The following is an 18,154-nucleotide window of genomic DNA, read 5'->3' as shown; positions in this document are numbered from 1 at the left end:
AGTCTGTGAAAGGGAAAGTCAATCCATTAGGCATTAACAAAGTTAAAAACCATTGCTCTGCAGAAGACCCTAACACTGGGAGTAGAAGGGATGGAAAGACAAGCCCCAGACAGGGAGAAAATACTTGCAAACTGCTTGTGACAAAGCATCTACATATACAGATGAGGAAGTCTCCAACACATCAGTAAAATAACCCTGTCAGTCCGACTAGAAAACGGGCAAAAGGGTCAGGCGCGGTGGCTCATGCCTGTAATCCCAGCACTTTGGGAAACCGATGCGGGCAGATCACGAGGTCAAGAGATCGAGACCATCCTGGCCAACATGGTGAAACCCCATCTCTATCAAAAATACAAGAATTAGCTGGGCATGGTGGCATGCACCTGTAGTCCCAGCTACTTGGGAGGCTGAGGCAGGAGACTCGCTTGAACCCAGGAGGCAACGGTTGCAGTGAGCCAAGATTACACCACTGCACTCCAGGCTGGGTGACAGAGTGAGACTCCGTCTCAAAAAAACACAAAAATTGGCAAAAGACACGAAAAGCCACCTTTTGCTGAAGAGGATTTATTAATACATGTGGCCAGAAGCACATGAAAAGATATTCAGTGTCATTAGCCACTAGGGAAATGCAAATTAAAACCACAAGGAGACACCACTTCACATCTGCCAGAATGGCACCACCGGAGGCTGGTGAGGCTGCTGAGAAACTGTCTCTCCTGCGTCGCTGGTGGGAGTGCAAAGTGCTACAGCCTCTCCGGAAAACAGCCTGTCAGTTTATTAAAAACGAAGCATCCTCCTAACAGATGACCCATCATTGCACTCTTGGGTGTTTATCTCAGAGAAATGAAAACTTAGTACAAAAAAACCTGTACACGAGTGCTCCTAACAGCTTTATTTGTAACAGCCCCACGTGGAAAAGAAACCCAAGCGCCCTTCTGTGTGTGAGTGAATTGCTAAACAAATGGTGATGCACTTGAACCACGGAATATTATTCAGCAATAAAAAGGAATGAGCTTGTGATAGAGGCAACTTCCTGGAGGGATCTCCAGGGTGTTATTCGAATTAGAAAAAGCCAGTCTCAAAAGTCACAGGCTATCTCATTATATGACTTTTTTTTTTTTTTTTTGAGACAGAGTCTTGCTCTGTCATCCAGGCTGAAGTGCAGTGGCACAATCTTGGCTCACTGCAACTTCTGCCTCCCAGGTTCAGTTGATTCTCCTGCCTCAGCCTCTTGGGTAGCTGGGATCACAGGCGCCTGCCACCATGCCTGGATAATTTTTGTATTTTCAGTATAGACAGGGTTTTGCCATGTTGGCCAGGCTGGTCTTGAACTCCTGATCTCAGTTGATCCACCTGCCTTGGCCTCCCAAAGTGCTGGGATTACAGGTGTGAGCCACCACACCTGGCCTATACAACATTTTTGAAATGACAAAATTGTAGAGATGGAGAACATATCTCCAGACATTTGTCTTTTACAACTGTGAAGCTTTCATTTCCCAATATTTCAAAACCAGCTTTTTCTAAACCTCATCAGCCTTTGCAGATCACATTAATAAATAATCTTTAAACTATTTTTCAAGCTAGGCACAATGGCACATGCCTGTACTCCCAGCTCTGCGGGAGGCTGAGGCAGAAGGGTCGCTTGCGCCCAGGAGTTTGGGGCCATAGTGCTATGTTCACGCCGGTGAAAAACCAGTGCGCTCCAGCCTGGGCAACAGAGTGAGACCCTGTCTCTTAAACATTTCTGTTTCACCTGTTCTGCTCAAGCGTGTAGAGCCTCAGCTTGCTTTCCTTTCACTGCTTTCAGGACCCTTTGCACGAGACTTTTCCTGGGGGAACAGGAAAATCTGCCCCAGCCCTGGGGAAGGTTGTGAACAGAGATGGTCAGCGCTAGAGTAGGAAGGGGTTTTGTCGTAACTCTTCAGTGTTAAGGGGTGTGGCTGCGGGTGCAGCGGAGGCCCCTGAGCGGCTGCCTTCTGCAGGGTCCCTCTGTGTGAACAGAACATCTCTGTGAAACGCAGCTAGTCAGTGAGGTTTCTGTGCTTTCTGAGCTGAGGGTGTCGGGCATCTCCCCACATCTCAGCGCTCAGCACAGAAAGGCGTCCCCGCTCCCTCAGCCCCTGCCTGGGGAGGTTACCCTCCCAGGTGAGCAGGTTGTGGTTGAACCTGGCGGGGCACAGCCATCTGGTAACAACAGAAAGTCCACATTCCTTGTTCTAGACCTTCCCGCTCTGCACTGAGAAGTGAGTGAGTAGGGTCTCCCCAGGGAGCGGAGGCGTTCTGCTGGCTTCTCCCCAGAAGTCAAGATGCGGATCAGGGGGTCCAGGCAGATCTGGGTTCCACTGGCCCTGTCTCGTTTCCCCGTGCAGGCCCTGGGTCACATCCTCTGTTGTGTGGCGTGTGTGGAAGGGGAGAAGCTTTGTGTTCATTCCGCTGCCCCAGCTGAGCAGCCCTTCGACACCACGCGGCCGTGGCAGGCGCCCCACAAATATCTGGACAGGAAATGGACGCTGTTTTCTTTGAGCTCGTAAGGTGTTCTTGCAGTGCCAGGCAGTTTCCTGAAAAGCTGCCGATTCCAAGAACAGCATGGTTGGCTTGCAAGATTTCTCCAGCAGCGCAGGCTTCGTTTGAACGTTCTTGCAAGTACGTGAACCTGGAAACCCAGAGCCAGGCTTAGTGTCAAGTGGAGGGAAGGCAGCGGCCTGGCCAGAGCCAGACCAGGGTGGTCCCTGGAGGCCACTAAGGAGAAAGACCCCAGGCCGAGACTGCCTCCTGTTGTGGGCTGGGGATGTCAGAGGCCACGCACAGGCCGTTGTGGTAGCATTAGAACCTTGCACCTAGCAGGTGCCCTGTAAATATCGGAAAAAATGATATAAAGGTTTAAAATCATTTTTATATGGAACATGTAAAATTTGTCTTCAGATATTAGTGCTAATCTCACCAAACTTTTGGACTTTCTTGGCATAACTTGTGCAAACAAAGCATTGGAACTTTCCAAGCACTCAGTTATCTGGAGGTGAAGAAGGCGTCAGGTCACAAGATTTATCAGGGCTCTCCCGTACATAGGGTGCTACACGCAAAGTACGTAAGAACTGAACAGAGGGAGTGGGTAGAAAAATCGGTTTTAAGCTTCCGTCTTTCATGGTGAAAGATCTAGTAGAGGCTGGGCGTGGCGGCTCATACCTGTAATCCGAAGTGGGAGGCTGAAGCCGGAGGATCACTTGAGGCCAGGAGTTTGAGACCAGCCTGGCCAACATGGTGAGACCAACTCTCTACAAAAAATTAAAAAATTGGCTGGGCATGGTGGTGCGTGCCTGTAGCCCCAGCTACTTGAGAGGCTGATGCTGGAGGATCGCTGGAGGCCATGAGTTTGAGGCTATAGTGAGCTGTGATGGCACCATTATATTCCAGCTTGGGTGACAGAGCAAGACCCTGTCTCAAAATAAAATGAAAGAAAACAAATCTAGTAGAAAAAACAGACCGTGTGCATGACATTATGTGACAGCTGAGATATTGGTTTGGGAAGAGTCAACTTTTTGGGGGGATCACAGAGGAGGTGAGAGTAATTGAAGGGAGGAAGGTGTCTAGGAGGGTGAGGTTAGGGCTCTGTCCCTTGGTGGGGCCTCCATGGTGGACTGAGGGGACGTGGCCGTACCTGGGGTGTATTGAGAGTGCCCCAGGAAGTGACTGATTATCTTATCAGACATCAGTCTGTCCCATGTGCCAGTGCCAATGAAGGTCCAAGTATATTCTTTTTTTTTTTTTGAGACAGAGTCTCACTCTGTTGTCCAGGCTGGAGTGCTGTGGCACGATCTCAGCTCACTGCAACCTCCACCTCCCAGGTTCAAGCGATTCTCCTGCCTTACCCTCCTGAGTAGCTGGGATTACAAGCATGCACTACTGCGCCCAGCTAATTTTTTGTATTTTTAGTAGAGATGGGGTTTCCCCACGTTGGCCAGGATGGTCTCGATCTCTTGACCTCATGATCTACCTGCCTCGGCCTCCCAAGGTGCTGGGATTACAGGCGTGAGCCACCGTGCCCGCTGGGTCCAAGTATATTCTGCTATGCAAGGCTGCCACAGGTCTTGCCCTCTTGGCCCTTGATGTGTGGTGGGAGAGACATGAGATCAGTAACACACAGCCATGGCTACACGGTGACAGCTGCGGAGGAAATCACAGGGCGCTTTTAGAAAATGCACCGCGCTTTGGACAGGTGGATCAGGGAGACCGCCCCCCCACCGCCCCAAGAAGTGACGTTAAGCTAAGACTGAGGAGTGAGCAGGCTTTGCAGAGAGGGCTGGAGTGGGTTCCGGCCAGGGGGAGAGCACATGCAAAGGCCCGGAGGCAGGACCCAGCTTGGCAGTTCCTGGAAGTGTGGCTGGAGAGTGGGTGGCTGAGGGGCGGTGAGAAGGCTGCCGAGAAAGGCAGTGCCTGGTCATGTGCAGAAGTTCAGGTTTTGTTCCTGGGACAGTGGGAAGCCGATGACGCTTGAGGCTGGCAGGCGATGTGATTGGATTTATGTTCTCTGCTATGTGGAAAATGGGTTGGAGGCCTGGGCAGAGGAGGAAGAGTTATCTGGAGACCCTTGCAGCTTTACAGGTGGAGAAAGTGGGCTGTGGCCAAGGGAGGTAGTAACAGGGGCTGCAGGTGGAGTGGGTGTGATGGTGGGTGTGAGAGGGAGGCTAGAGAGGTCCCGGGGGTTCCAGGTCTTTCTGACAACCACGTCCCAAGATGGAGGAGGTAGAGTGACATTGTCAGGGAAGCCAGGACAGCCCAGAGGTTTACTTTTGACATGTTGGTTTTTGGGTTGGCTGCTGCCTTTTGAATGAAGATGCAAATGGTTTTCCTTTTATAGATTGCAGTTTTGGTGACAAGTTTAAAACTGTGGCTAGCCCTAGAGCCCAAAGATTTTCTCTGTTTTTCTAAGTTCTGTTATTATTTGATATTTTATGTGTTCAGGCTGTGATCCATTTTGAGTTAATTTTCTAATGAGTTATGAGGTTACGGTTTATTTTTTCCCTGTGGGTGCCCAGTTGCTCCAGTACCATCTGTTGAAATGGCTGCCCTTCCTCACTTGGATTACTTTGTCTTTGTAAAAAATGCAGGCTGGGTGCGGTGGCTCACTCCTGTAATCCCAGCACTTGGGGTGGCTGAGGTGAGCAGATCACGAGGTCAAGAGATCGAGACCATCCTGGCCCACATGGTGAAACCCCATCTCTACTAAAAATACAAAATTAGTCTGGCATGGTGGCATGCACCTGTAGTCCCAGCTACTCAGGAGGCTAAGACCGGAGAATCACTTGAAGCCAGGAGGCAGAAGTTGCAGTGAGCCAAGATCACGCCACTGCACTCCAGCCTGGTGACAGAGTAAGACTCTGTCTCAAAAAAAAAAAAAAAAGAGAAGCCTTGGGCGTGTTTGTTTAGGTTTCTGGGTTGTCTGTTCTGTTCCATTGACCTCTGTCCACCGTCTCACCGGTATCAGTTTTCATTGCGGTAGCTTGATAATTAAGTTTGAAGTCAGGTAGACTGAGTCTCTCACTTCAGGCTTCTTTTTCAAAGTTGTTTTTAGCAGTTGTCTTCACTGAGCATTCCGTGTAAGGAAGATTTGCCTGCAGTCACCCCTCATTTCCCGTTTGCCACCAGGTTAGATGCAGATGGTCCTGGGCTGAGCTGAACTGACATTTGTGATAAGTTGGGTTTCCTGATGTTATTGCTGTGGTCTTCCTGTGATAGCAGTTGTGCTTAGTTAGTTTTTGTCATAGTAGACATAGAAATTTTAAAGAGATTTCAGGCAAAGTAGTGGTTCTCAGACTTGGGCTGTACTGAACCTCCCAGAGGGCTTTGCAAGCAGAGTGCAGGGCCCGAGGCAGAGCCTGATTCAGCAGGTCTGTGGGTGGGGGGCAAGGATTGCATTTCTGAGATGCTCCCAAGCAATGCTGCCACTGCTGGTTCCTGATCCAGGAACCTCATGTTGAAATCACTGATGTAAGGTAAGTCAAGTCTTCCTAGGACTGGTGGTTAAGCTAGGGGGATCTTACACTTTTTTTTTTTTTTTGAGATGAAGTCTTACTCGGTCGCCCAGGCTGGAGTGCAGCTGCGCAATTTCAGCCCACTGCAACCTCCGCCTCCCGGTTTCAAGCGATTCTCGTGCTTCAGCCTTCCACGTAGCTGGGATTGTGGGCACACGCCACCATGCCTGGCTTGTTTTTGTACTTTTAGTAGAGATGGGGTTTCACCATGTTGTCCGGGCAGTTCTTGAACTCCTGACCTGAAGTGATCCACCTGTCCCCGCCTCTCAAAGTGCTGGGATTACAGGTGTGAGCCCCACGCCTGGCTGGTACCTCGAACTTCGAGTTCTTTTTTCCTCTCCTTTTTCCTGAAACAGAACTTCCTGAGTGCCTTATTCTGGGATGTCCTGCGTGCCTTAGAGGTCTGGAGACCATACTTCCCCTCTGTAAAGACACTTTCTGAGTGTTAAAGGGATTTTTGCCAAGACAGCAAAGACTTTGAAGATGCTCCATTACTCAGGCCTGATCTGCTGCGCAGGGTGGCTGTGGTCTCTGATACTGGGTCTTGAGTGGTTTTAGAGAGTCCACATTTTGGGGACCAGATGCTGCTAATCAGGACCCTTATTGCCGGGACTCAGACGTTTACATACAATCAGAGTGAGCACAGGAGGCTGAAACCCCGCTCTCCTGCTTCCCTTGCCCCTCTTTTCTGGATTTCCTCTCCTAGCAGCTTCACTCAGAGGGGCCCTTCTTTGGGGGCACCTGGAGGTGTGGGCAGTCTGTGAGAGGTGCAGGCCAGAGGGAGGGTCTGCCCCCGGGAGAGGTGGCCACACCAGGCCTCAGGGGATTCATCCAGGCTTCCTGGTAAACAAGGCCAGGATGACATCCCTCCATCCTCCCACTCCGATTCCAGTCACTTTCTTGGGACTCTGTATTCCGCGGTGATCTGACCACAGTGTGGGTCGCCTCTTAAGGCCTGCCGTTCCCATTGCCTGAGCTCCGGACTGTGAGTGGCGTGGGTTCCTGCAGGGGGCACACAGGTCCTAGACCGCCGGTAGCACAGCAGCAACTCATGAAAGCGTGTCCCCCAGCCCGACACAGCGTTTCTTCTGCCCTTCGTTCCTATTCATCTCCTGCTCACGGCCCAGCTGAACCCCATCTCAAACTGGTCCCTATTCACGCAGAGGTGCTTATCCACAGGAACTGCGGCAGGCGAGGCAGAACGCCGCTGGGAAACTGGGTGAGACTTGCCAGGGCTGCATGAGACGCCTTTGAACGTAAATGTGTGCTCCCAGGAAAAGAAGATATACTGCTGTTTTGGGAGAAAATTTCACCCTGGTTATTTCTGGCATCTTAAGGGCAAATTGGCACTCTCTCTCCTCTGCCTCACTTCCTTATAGCTAACTCACTCTCCTAACTTGAAGTTTTCAACCCCATGCTGCTCTCACACACACATGTTCAGTGACTGAGTTCCATATAGGCTTTGCATGGCCTGCTTTTCACCCTTTAAGCTGCTGGGGATGAGCTGGGTGGAGAGCGTGTTGGAATCAGCATTCAGGAAGTGCCAGCATGCACGCTTTCCTAAACCACCCAGCGGGCATCAGAGAAGCAAGATGCAGGAAGGAAGTGCCGGTGGGCACAGTTGGGGATGGGGGTGGGCAGAGGAGGAATGATTATTTTGTAGTACATACTGTGTGTATCTCACTTTATGTTCCCCCAAACTGCATGAGGTGGGTGTTTTTATTTCCATTTTACAGCCCAGGAATGTGAAGCCCCAGAATGAATGATGTCTAGATCACCCTGTGAATATGTGTGTGTGGTGGGGGTGGTCAGTTTGTGCTCATCTACCCAATGTGCAAGTGTTTCTGGAGGTGAACCTCAAGGATGGAAAGGAAATAGAATTTCTGGATCTGATAACAGCTTATGTGGGAGCACAAGCGTCCTCCACAATGCCACGTGTTGATTTAGTCCCCAGAGAAATGAGTGTGTATGGGGTACCAGGCATATGTTAGGAGCTGAAGAGAAAAGGTTGCATTAGACATACCTGCCCTTGAGGAAGTCACGGCTCAGCGAGTAAGGGGAAAAAAGTGACAGCTGGCTTTTTAAAATGGTGACATAGGCGGGCACGATGGCTCGTGCTATAATCCCAGCACTTTGGAAGACTGAAGTTGGAGGATCTATTGAGCCCAGAAGTTTGGGACCAGCTGGAGCTATAGTGACACCCTGGCTCTACAAAAAATTAGCGGGATATAGTGGCTTGCATCCATAGACCCAGCTACTTGGGAGGCTGAGGCAGGAGGGTTGCTTGAGCCCAGCAGGCAGAGGCTGTAGTGAGCCGTGATCACACTACTGCACTCCAGCCTGGGAGGCAGAGTAAGACCCTGTCTCCAAAAAAAGCTGATATATTTGTTTTAAAAATGGAAATTGGTGGCTAATATGAAAAGATGAAAGTCTGAGTTTATGAGGCCACTCAAATCCATTGCTTTTATTAAAAATAATATTATTTGAGGTGAGAAGGTGTTTCAGTGACCCCAGCCCTATCCCATAATAAGAGGAGACCTGACTGTGTGCTCTCTGTAAAGCACCACGTAATTGCCCTACACCAGCTGGAGGAGGCCTTGGTACGAGTTGTCTTAAGCATTATTTTGGTAAGAGGCTGGACACAGTGGCTCACACCTGTAATGCCAGCACCTCAGGAGACCAGGCAGGTGAATCACTGGAGGCCAGGAGTTCGAGACCAGCCTGCCCAATATGGTGAAACCTTGTCTCTACTAAAAATACAAAAATTAGCTGGGTGTAGTGGCCGGCACCTGGAGTCCTAGCTACCGGGGAGGCTGAGGCAGGAGAATCCCTTGAACTTGGGAGGCAGAGTTTGCAATGAGCTGAGATTGTTCCACTGCACTCCAGCCTGGGTGACAGAGGGAGCTCAATCTCAAAGAAAAAAAAACAACAAAATTATTTTGATAAGAGCTTGTCATTAATGAGACTCTCTTGTGTCCTGACAGGTGTCAGCAATGGCTGAAGATGGGAGTGAAGAGATCATGTTCATCTGTAAGTGACCCATGGACCTGTCCGAGACCAGCCCTATGTCATAGCACCACACGGGCATGGCGCTTGCTGTCTGGGCAAAGCCACAGCCGCATTTGGTTTTTATAATATAGAAAAGCTATGGATTTACAATTTCCCTGTGAAACACGATTTATTTCATGAGCGGCGCACTATAGGGGTGTGGTTTTAACAGGATCACCTTTCTCAGAACTGCTGGCAGAGGGCACATTGCAGGGAGTAGCACGTGGTCCAGAAAAGTAATCCAGGGCTAAGCAGGAGGGAAGTGGGTTAGATTTATCACGAACCCGTTAACATTGGATGTTTTCACTTATGCGCATTCTTTGGGGAGGGTCTTGCTTTGCGTCACCGTGGGGTGACTGTGCTTGATTTGAGGTGTGTGGCGGGGCCGGAGCTTTCCCTGGGCGCATGTCCTGCGTTTGCACTCCTCGTGTGTGTGAGCGCCGATGGAGGCCTCGGGGACACGGGCTTCGTGCCATCCGATGCCCCCTCCCTTGCTTGCCTTTGCAGTGTCGGCATGCATCTTCGACTCTAGGTCACCCTCACAAGGCCGGGGCCCCCATTTCCCAGCTTTGTGTTCTTTGGGTGTCTCCCTCCCTGGGTGCTCTGATGCTCGGATGTCTGCTTGCAGGGTGTGAAGACTGCAGCCAGTACCACGACTCCGAGTGTCCCGAGCTGGGCCCAGTGGTCATGGTCAAAGACTCCTTTGTGTTAAGCAGAGCAAGGTGAGTGACCGCCGTGAGCTGCTACCACGGCCCCGGGCCTGTCGTTATGCCAGCTGTGACTCTGCAGGAGCATAGCGGCCTTTGTGTCTGCAGACAGGGAGGAAGGAACACGAGGGAGAACAGAGTCACTCCGAGTGAGCGCTAGCGATTTCCCTCCCACCGTGAACTGAGCGGCCTCTCTGCTGGGAGGCACCAAAACACGTGCTTCAAAGCTCCAGAGTGAGTTTCTTTGATCCGCTTCCGGGTTCTTAGAAGCCCAGCTGTTCCTGACTCAATGTGGAGGTTGCAGCAGAGTGGACTGGCCCAGGTGGTCAATGTGCCGAGCACCAGGGGTCAGGCTGAGGTCTGCTCGTCGGCTTCTCTGTGCATTCCAGGTCTCGGCCTGCCAGTGGGCACGTGCACACTCAGGCTGGAGGGCATGCGGGGTCATGAGGACAGGGACAGAACTGACCCACAGCAGCTTCTGGAAGCAGCCCCTGCAGGCCTGTTGGCTCAGTGGGCAGCAGCTGCCCTGCCGTTCCACCCTCACCTGCGGGAGGCTGTGCCTAGGGCAGTCCAGGGCAGGTGGGCTTGGACAAGGCGCTCTCCATTCCTCGGTGGCCTCTGTAAAGGGGAGAGAATGCTGGCTCCTGTGTGGTGGCCGTGGCGTGGTAGGTGGCAGTACCTGGTGTGTGTTGCTGCTGCAAAGGTGGTCGCCATCTCTTCAGGACTGTTTCCAGGAGCCTCCCAACTGTCCTCAACACTGTTCGTTTATTTTTTTCTTAGTGTGACTCAAAACAAAGAGATTAATGTTTTGGCCTCAAGTAGATGACGCATCCACCCCCTCTTCCCCAGAACCTCAGGGGCTGCCTGTCGCCCGTGAATATTCAGCTGAAACCCCTGGTCCTGAAGTCACACCCTCTGTGCTGGATCCTCGTCTCAGTGGCCTCCTGCCCACCCTGAGGGGCCTGTGCACTGGGCACCCCATGCCTTCCTCTGTCAAAGGGTCCTGTGTGCTGGACACCCCATGCCCGCCTTAGTCTGAGGGGCCTGTGCTCTGGGCACCCCATGCCTTCCTCTGTCCAAGGGACCTGTGTGCTGGACACCCCGTGCCTGTCTCTGTCCAAGGGGCCTGTGCGCTGGACACCCCGTGCCTGTCTCTGTCTGAGGGACCTGTGCGCTGGACACCCCGTGCCTGTCTCTCTCAGAGGGGCCTGTGCGCTGGACACCCCATGCCCGCCTCTCTCCGAGGGGCCTGTGCGCTGGACACCCCGTGCCCGCCTCTGTCTGAGGGGCCTGTGCGCTGGGCACCCCGTGCCCGCCTTTGTCCGAGGGGCCTGTGCGCTGGACACCCCGTGCCTGTCTCTCTCCGAGGGGCCTGTGCGCTGGACACCCCGTGCCCGCCTCTGTCTGAGGGGCCTGTGCGCTGGGCACCCCGTGCCCGCCTTTGTCCGAGGGGCCTGTGCGCTGGACACCCCGTGCCCGCCTCTGTCCGAGGGGCCTGTGCGCTGGGCACCCCATGCCCGCCTCGGTCTGAGGGGCCTGTGCGCTGGGCACCCCATGCCCGCCTCGGTCCGAGGGGCCTGTGTGCTGGACACCCCATGCCTGCCTCGGTCCGAGGGGCCTGTGCTTTGGGCACCCCATGCCTGCCTCGGTCCAAGGGGCCTCTGTGCTGGACACCCCATGCCCGTCTCGGTCCTGGACATGTCCTGGGCTTGTCCCAGCTCCTGTACCTTCCTCCCCAGACCGTGTCCCTGACATTCTTCTGCTTCAGTTTAAGAGGTCACATCATCAGTGAAACTGACCCGTTCTACTTGGCTGGAAACCCTTTTTGGTATTTAGGACGCCCGTGGCACTGGCGTCTTTCTCGGGGTGCTCTCCACGCAGCTCCTCAACAGCAAGTTCCTTGTGGTCCGCCCTCCATCGCTGGACCCCACACCAGTCTGACCCTGTTCTGTCTCATAGCAGCCCCACCAGGGAGGCACCTGTTGGCACTGTCTTTCCCACGGGGAGTTAAACCCGCCCTTCAGTAAACAGCCCCAACTGTGGCGTGCTCTGGGTGACTCTCACCAGGGCCTTGTGGTCGGCCTCGTGTAGCTAAGGCCACAAGATTAAGGCTCCGTTGCCACAGCCCGAGGGTGTCTTCACAACCTCAGCCTCAGTCCTCATTCAGCACCTATTAGGAAGGCTCCTGCATTTTGTTTTTTTGTTTTTTTCTTTGAGACAGGGTCCTGCGCTGTCACTCAGGCTACAGTGCAGTGGCCCAGTCTCGGCTCACTGCAGCCTCAAACTCCTGGGCTCAGGTGATCCTCCCGACTCAGCCTCCAGAGTAGCTGGGACTACAGGCACGCACCACCATGCCCGGCTAATTTTTTGTACTTTTTGTAGAGACAGGGTTTTACCGTGTTGCCCAGGCTGGTCTCAAACTCCTGGTCTTATGCGATCCTCCCACCGCACCTGGCCTGGAAGGCTTCTATTTTATCACCTGGAGAATTCCGTTTCAGAAGACCCCTGGCGGTCAGTGAGAGCGAGCTCTCGGGTTATGTAACACGCAGGTCCCTGGTGTGGGTGCTGCTTGGAAGACCCCTGGCGGTCAGTGAGAGCGAGCTCTCGGGTTATGTAACACGCAGATCCCTGGTGTGGGTGCTGTCCTCTGAGCCTGGCTTCATTCCATTTCCAGGTCATCCCTTCCTCCCAACTTGGAGATCAGGCGACTGGAAGACGGAGCCGAGGGAGTGTTCGCCGTCACTCAGCTCGTCAAGCGGACACAGTTTGGTCCCTTTGAGTCCAGGAGGGTCGCCAAATGGGAAAAGGAGTCCGCGTTTCCCCTGAAGGTAAAGGCCGTTGCCAAACGGGAGCTGAGGAGCTGGGTGTTGATGGCCTTCCTACGCGGGAATGGGGAGAAGGAACTGCTGAGTTTCCATGATTTAGAAATGCCTCGAAAACAGCTCTAAATATTGTAGGTCTGCTTAGTTTCCAAGAAAATGTTTTTATATTGCAAGGGCATCAATATTAAGTTAGTATTTTGTCATTTTCTTTTTGTTTTTCTTTTTTTTTTTTTTGAGATGGACTTTTGCTCTTGTTGCCCAGGCTGGAGTGCAGTGGCGTGATCTCAGCTCACTGCAACTTCTGCCTTCCTGGTTCAAGCGATTCTCCTGCCTCAGCCTCCCGGGTAGCTGGGATTACAGGTGCCACCACACCCCGCTAATTTTTGTATTTTTAGTAGAGACAGGGTTTCACCATGTTGCTCAGGCAGGTCTCAAACTCCTGACCTCAGGTGATCCACCTGCCTCAGCCTCGCAAAGTGCTGGGCTTACAGGCGTGAGCCACTGCACCTGGTTGTATTTTGTAATTTTCAGTTTTGCAAAACATTAAAGAGTATGTTTAAAACATATGCAGGAGAAACCCCAAACGCCGACTCCAGCTGTCCTGCCCTTCCGTTGCTGTCACAGGCTTCATGAGGCCGCGTCTTGTGGGGCTGCATCACTCTGGTTATTTCCACGCCTGTGCACAGCGTTTGGTCGTTTGCAGAGCTCTTTCAAAGGGAAGGTGTTTGTTGAGGCAGTGGTGAGATGTCGGGCATAGTACAAAGTTTGGCAGCTGTAAAAAGCACATCCCCAGGCCAGGCGCGGTGGCTCATGCCTGTAATCCCAGCACTTTGGGAGGCCGAGGCGGGTGGATCACGAGGTCAAGAGATCGAGACCATCCTGGTCAATATGGTGAAACCCCGTCTCTACTAAAAATACAAAATATTAGCTGGGCATGGTGGCGCATGCCTGTAATCCCAGCTACTCAGGAGGCTGAGGCAGGAGAATTGCCTGAACCCAGGAGGCGGAGGTTGCGGTGAGCCGAGATCGCGCCATTGCACTCCAGCCTGGGTAACAAAAGCGAAACACCGTCTCAAAAAAAAAAAAAAAAAAAAAGCACATCACACTGAGTGAGAGAAGACAGTGGTTCTCTACTTTTATGTGGATTTAAGAAAACTAACATGTATGTAAATTGCAAGGCAGGCTCTGGAATACTTAAGAAATGAGCCCTCTGGAAGGCCTGTGAGGCCAGGCGAGGTGGGTTTTTACTGTTCCCATGCCTGCCCTCAGTGTCGTACCCCAAGCCAGCCAGTGTTCAGAAATATCTGTGAAATAAACAAAGGAGGAACGGTTGCTAGTCAGCAGACTTTTCTTAGAGACCCTTAAAAGGGATCCGCTTGTTTTAGGACAGGCAACGGAAGTCAACAAGCCTGGGTTTTTGGAAGTCCTTTGAAAACTGATCTTGGAAGGCAGATTTCAGCAAAAAGGAAAAAAAGGGAAAGACACTTTATTTGTTTACAAAGAGAAAGAAAGAAGGGAGGGAGGGAGGGAGGAGAAGGAAGGAAGGGAAGGAAGGAAGGGAAGGAAGGAAAGTTTTAAGTTGAAGAAATACGCAGCAGTGCCTAAACCAGCCTCTGGAAGGCCGTCGGCTACCTGCCTGTCCTTTGCAGCACCCGTCTGGCTGATGTACATAGTTGGTGTGGGGGCATGGTTGGGGCCAGACCCCTTTAAAGAAGTCTATTGCGCCCATTTGGTGGTCTTTATGGCCTTTAAGCTACTTGATTCTGAAGGTCACCGCCTGGCACCGGGTTGTTCTCAGTGCACGCTCCAGCGTTCAGCTCCTGTATGCCCACCAGAACGAGGGTGCTGCCAGCTGGGAGCATGCCTTCCTCAGCAACTGGGGGTCATTAAGTGGATGGTTGTCCCCCTCCCCTGCCTCTCACTTCCAAGGGCTCTGTCCTTAGAGAGGCCTCTCTGGGAAAAGCTTAGGAGAGGGGAGAGCTGTCCTCTCAATGAGGAAGAGATCATGGCATTCAGAAAATAAGGAACAAAACCCTCCTGTACTCGGGTGGTTGATCTGAACTTCAAAATATTTAAGCTTCTCTCCCTACTGCCTGCCTGCATTTAATCCATGAAGAAATAGTGCTGCTTCATAGCCAAGGAGGCAGCTGGTAAAGCCTGAGGAACCCAGCATGCCTGTGGCAGAGCTGGGAGGAGAACTCAGTGTCCCAGTTCCCAGCGGGCCGTCTGTGGAGCCTAGGTGTCCCCTTGACACCTGGACTAGGAGCAGAGCTCAGGTGTCCACTCAAAGCCCACCTGCACCGGGATTAGAACCTCGATGTCCCCATGCCCACTAGAACCTGATTAGAACTTGAGTTCTGCACCTGGTCTGTGAGTCACACTCAGGTGTCCCAGTGACACGTGGACCCGCTGGCTGTGTCTGCTGCTTCCTTTTGCCTGTGACTAATCTGACCTGTTGAAGCCACATGGTCTACCTGTGAGCCTCCCACCTCGGCATCCTGTACGGGAGCCCTTCTGGCCTCTGATGTGGCACTCTGTAGATGGGTTCCTCAGCACCCGCCCCCCACACGCTGGCACGCAGATGGGTAATCTGCCATTTCCCTGGCTTCTTCGTGGGCCGACTCACCCTCAGGTATTCCAGAAGGATGGACACCCCGTGTGCTTTGACACCTCCAACGAGGATGACTGCAACTGGATGATGCTGGTGCGGCCGGCGGCGGAGGCCGAGCACCAGAACCTGACGGCCTACCAGCATGGCAGCGACGTGTACTTCACCACCTCCAGGGACATCCCCCCGGGCACCGAGCTGCGCGTGTGGTATGCGGCCTTCTATGCCAAGAAGATGGACAAGCCCATGCTGAAGCAGGCCTGCTCCAGTGCCCACGGTACGTGGCGGCCCCTGGTCCCGGGCCCGCCTTCCCTCGTGCCTCGCCGAGGGGTTGTGGCCCCCTGGCTCTGTGCTGACCCCACGCTGATGAGGTGGGTTGTGTGGGGCCAGCTGCTGGGATGCAGAGATTTGGGGGCAGAGAGCCAGGTGTGTCTTTCTGCTTGTTAAACATCCTTGGTGAGTTTGGGCATGTGGATGTAACACAAGCTGACACAGTCAGGCAGAGATACATTCTGAGAAATGTGTCCTGGGGCGATGTCTTTGTTATTGGAGCACCGTAGAGCGTACTCTCATGCACCTTGATGGCATGGCCCGCTACACACCCAGGGCGTATGGTGTAGCTTGCTGTTCTAGGCTGCCAGCCTGTCCAGCATGAGCCTATCCTGCATGCAGTGGGCCCCTTAACACATGGTATTTGTCCGTGTAAACATAGACCCGGTAATACAGGAAAAATACTGCATTATGATCTTCTGGGACCACTGTCGTTGACTGAAACGTTGTTATGTGGTGCGTGACTGCTGAGCTCTGCCCTTGGGGCTACATCCTGTGACTCATCCTCCTGATCCCGTGAGGCGAGGGTACTCGCCCTGTCTCTGGACAGAGGAGACAGAGCACAGAGAGGTGAAGGAACTGAGCCCAGGTCACAGTGAAGCAGATGAAGAAATCAGGATTGGTTCCTGGCCTCCGGCTCCAGTGCTGCTGCTCACTGTGCGGTGCCTCCTCCCAGATTTTGGGGGAGTGTGTGTGCGTGCACGTGTGTATCTGTGTGTGCGTGCACGTGCGTATCTCTGTGTGTGTGCATGTGCGTATCTGCGTGTGTGCACATGTGCATATCTGTGTGTGTGCACGCTTGTGTGTATCTGTGTGTGCGTGTGTGTGTATCTGTGTGTGCATGTGCATATCTGTGTGTGCGCATGTGCGTATCTGCGTGTGTGTGCATTTGCGTATCCGTGTGTGTGCGTGCGTGTGTGTATCTGTGTGTGTGCACGTACATGTGCATATCTGTGTGTGTGTGCATGTTCAAAGAAAGCCCTATTGGATGTATGTGAATGATCTGCCCAAATCTAGCATTCCTTTGGAAAAGCAAATCACAGTGCCTGTCCTGCTAACCCGGGGTTGGGACACCACTTTCCCCACCAAGCAGGCCTGTTGAACTTTAAATCTTTCTCATCCATGTTGTGGGTCTTTTTGGCATAGATCCTCCTCATAAAACCTGAAGAAACCGTATGAACTTCCTGATATTTGATGTCTTTCGACCTGCAAGACATCGATTTCGTATGGCAGAAGCTAACACTACCCAGGAGCACACATTGTCTGTGGTTGCCATGAAGATTCTTGCTCGAGGGGGAGAAATAGATACTGACTCTCCTCACCCTCCACCCAAATGAGCTGATTCTCACATGACCCCTGTTTCCTTGTTTATAAATGCAGTGTAATCCAAAATTAGTAGCTCCATAGTGTAAGATTCTTTACAGATTTGGAAGGTTTTTGTCTGTCCTGTTTGTCAGTATGATTTAGGCTTTGCAAAATGTACCTGGTTGTCCCTAATCCCAGGTGGTCAGATAAAGAAGCGGAGTGAGGGAGGAGTCCACAATGGGCTGTGTGTGAGTGTCCCTGGGCCACATGGGAGTGTCTCGTGGGAGTGTCCCAGCGCTGTGTGGGAGTGTCCCGGCGTTGCATGGGAGTGTCTCTGGGCTGCGTGGGAGCATCCCAGCACCGCATGAGTGTCCCGGCGTTGCATGGGAGTGTCCCGGCGTTGCATGGGAGTGTCCCGGCGCTGTGCTGCCCTCGTAAACCACCACCAACCCCAGTGGCTTTCAGGTCAGAAATGTGCCCTCCACAGTGGTGGAGTCCAGACATCCAGGATCAAGGTGTCAGCAGGGCTGGCTCCTTCTGGACACCTGGAGGGAGACTCTGTCCCGGGCCTCTCCGCAGCCTCTGGTGGCGGCTGGCACAGCAGGCTTTTGCGTCCCTTGGCTTGTGGCTGCGTCACTCCAGTCTCTGCCTGTCTTCTCCCCCATGTCTCTGTGTCCTCTCTATATAAGGCCACCAGTCATTGGATTAGGCCTCCCCAATCCAGCATGACCTCACCTTAACTTGATGCCATCTGCAGGGATCCTCTCTTAAGGGCTGTAGGTGGGTGTGAATTTTGGGGAGCCACTGTTGAATCTATTGTGGGCCCTGTGAGGGCTGGGTGGAGAGGAGCCACTGGGGATGCTGCCGGGGAGTGTCAGCGGGGAGCCAGGCGGGGCGGCTCTCTGCAGGGCCCGCAGGGGTGGCAGCGTCCTCTTCCGCCAGGATGGTAAAGGCAGCTAAGTGTACTCGGGGCTTTGCATCCTTCACAGATATGTTTGCAGAAAAAGACTGTGGCTTTGTGGGGAGTTCTTTAAGAGTGAAAGGGACAAAAAGAACTTGGAGAAACCCACTGCTCTTCACCCAGCTGCTCCTAGCCCCACCCTCTTGGCTTTGCCAAAACCAGATACCCGGCCTGGCCTGGCCCGGCACCAGAGAGGTCCCCGTGGCAGCACGTGCTGGGTCAGGGGCCATTTCCAAGTCCTGCGAGGCTGGGCTCTCCAAGCAGATCCCAAGTAACTGTGATCATCGGGACCTGTGTCTGGAATTCCTGAAGGCCTAGGCAGCTGGCAGCGCGTGTGCCCACGGCCA

General features: G+C 52.9%; 1 protein-coding gene across 3 annotated transcripts in view; it reads left to right on the top strand.

Annotated features, from left to right (window-relative positions):
• The window catches only part of PRDM15 (PR/SET domain 15), an 80,317-nt gene that overhangs the window by 11,027 nt on the left and 51,136 nt on the right, over positions 1 to 18,154 (top strand). For 2 of the 3 annotated variants that reach the window (XM_064380172.1, XM_064380171.1), the window contains exons 2-5: positions 9,011 to 9,056; positions 9,703 to 9,796; positions 12,456 to 12,609; positions 15,236 to 15,488. In XM_064380172.1, the coding sequence (XP_064236242.1) occupies positions 9,020 to 9,056; positions 9,703 to 9,796; positions 12,456 to 12,609; positions 15,236 to 15,488 (538 nt within the window). In that variant the 5' untranslated portion in view covers positions 9,011 to 9,019. Of the gene's footprint in view, positions 1 to 5,693; positions 5,988 to 9,010; positions 9,057 to 9,702; positions 9,797 to 12,455; positions 12,610 to 15,235; positions 15,489 to 18,154 lie in introns of those variants that run through there. The other variant, XM_064380173.1, reaches the window with a different exon arrangement.

Source organism: Aotus nancymaae, unplaced genomic scaffold, assembly GCF_030222135.1.
Source record: "Aotus nancymaae isolate 86718 unplaced genomic scaffold, 86718_ANA_hifiasm-v0.15.2.pri h1tg000022l_1, whole genome shotgun sequence".
Taxonomy (NCBI): Eukaryota; Metazoa; Chordata; class Mammalia; order Primates; family Aotidae; genus Aotus; species Aotus nancymaae.
The sequence above is the reverse complement of the archived record's forward strand: the minus strand, read 5'-3'. Positions and strand labels throughout refer to the sequence as shown.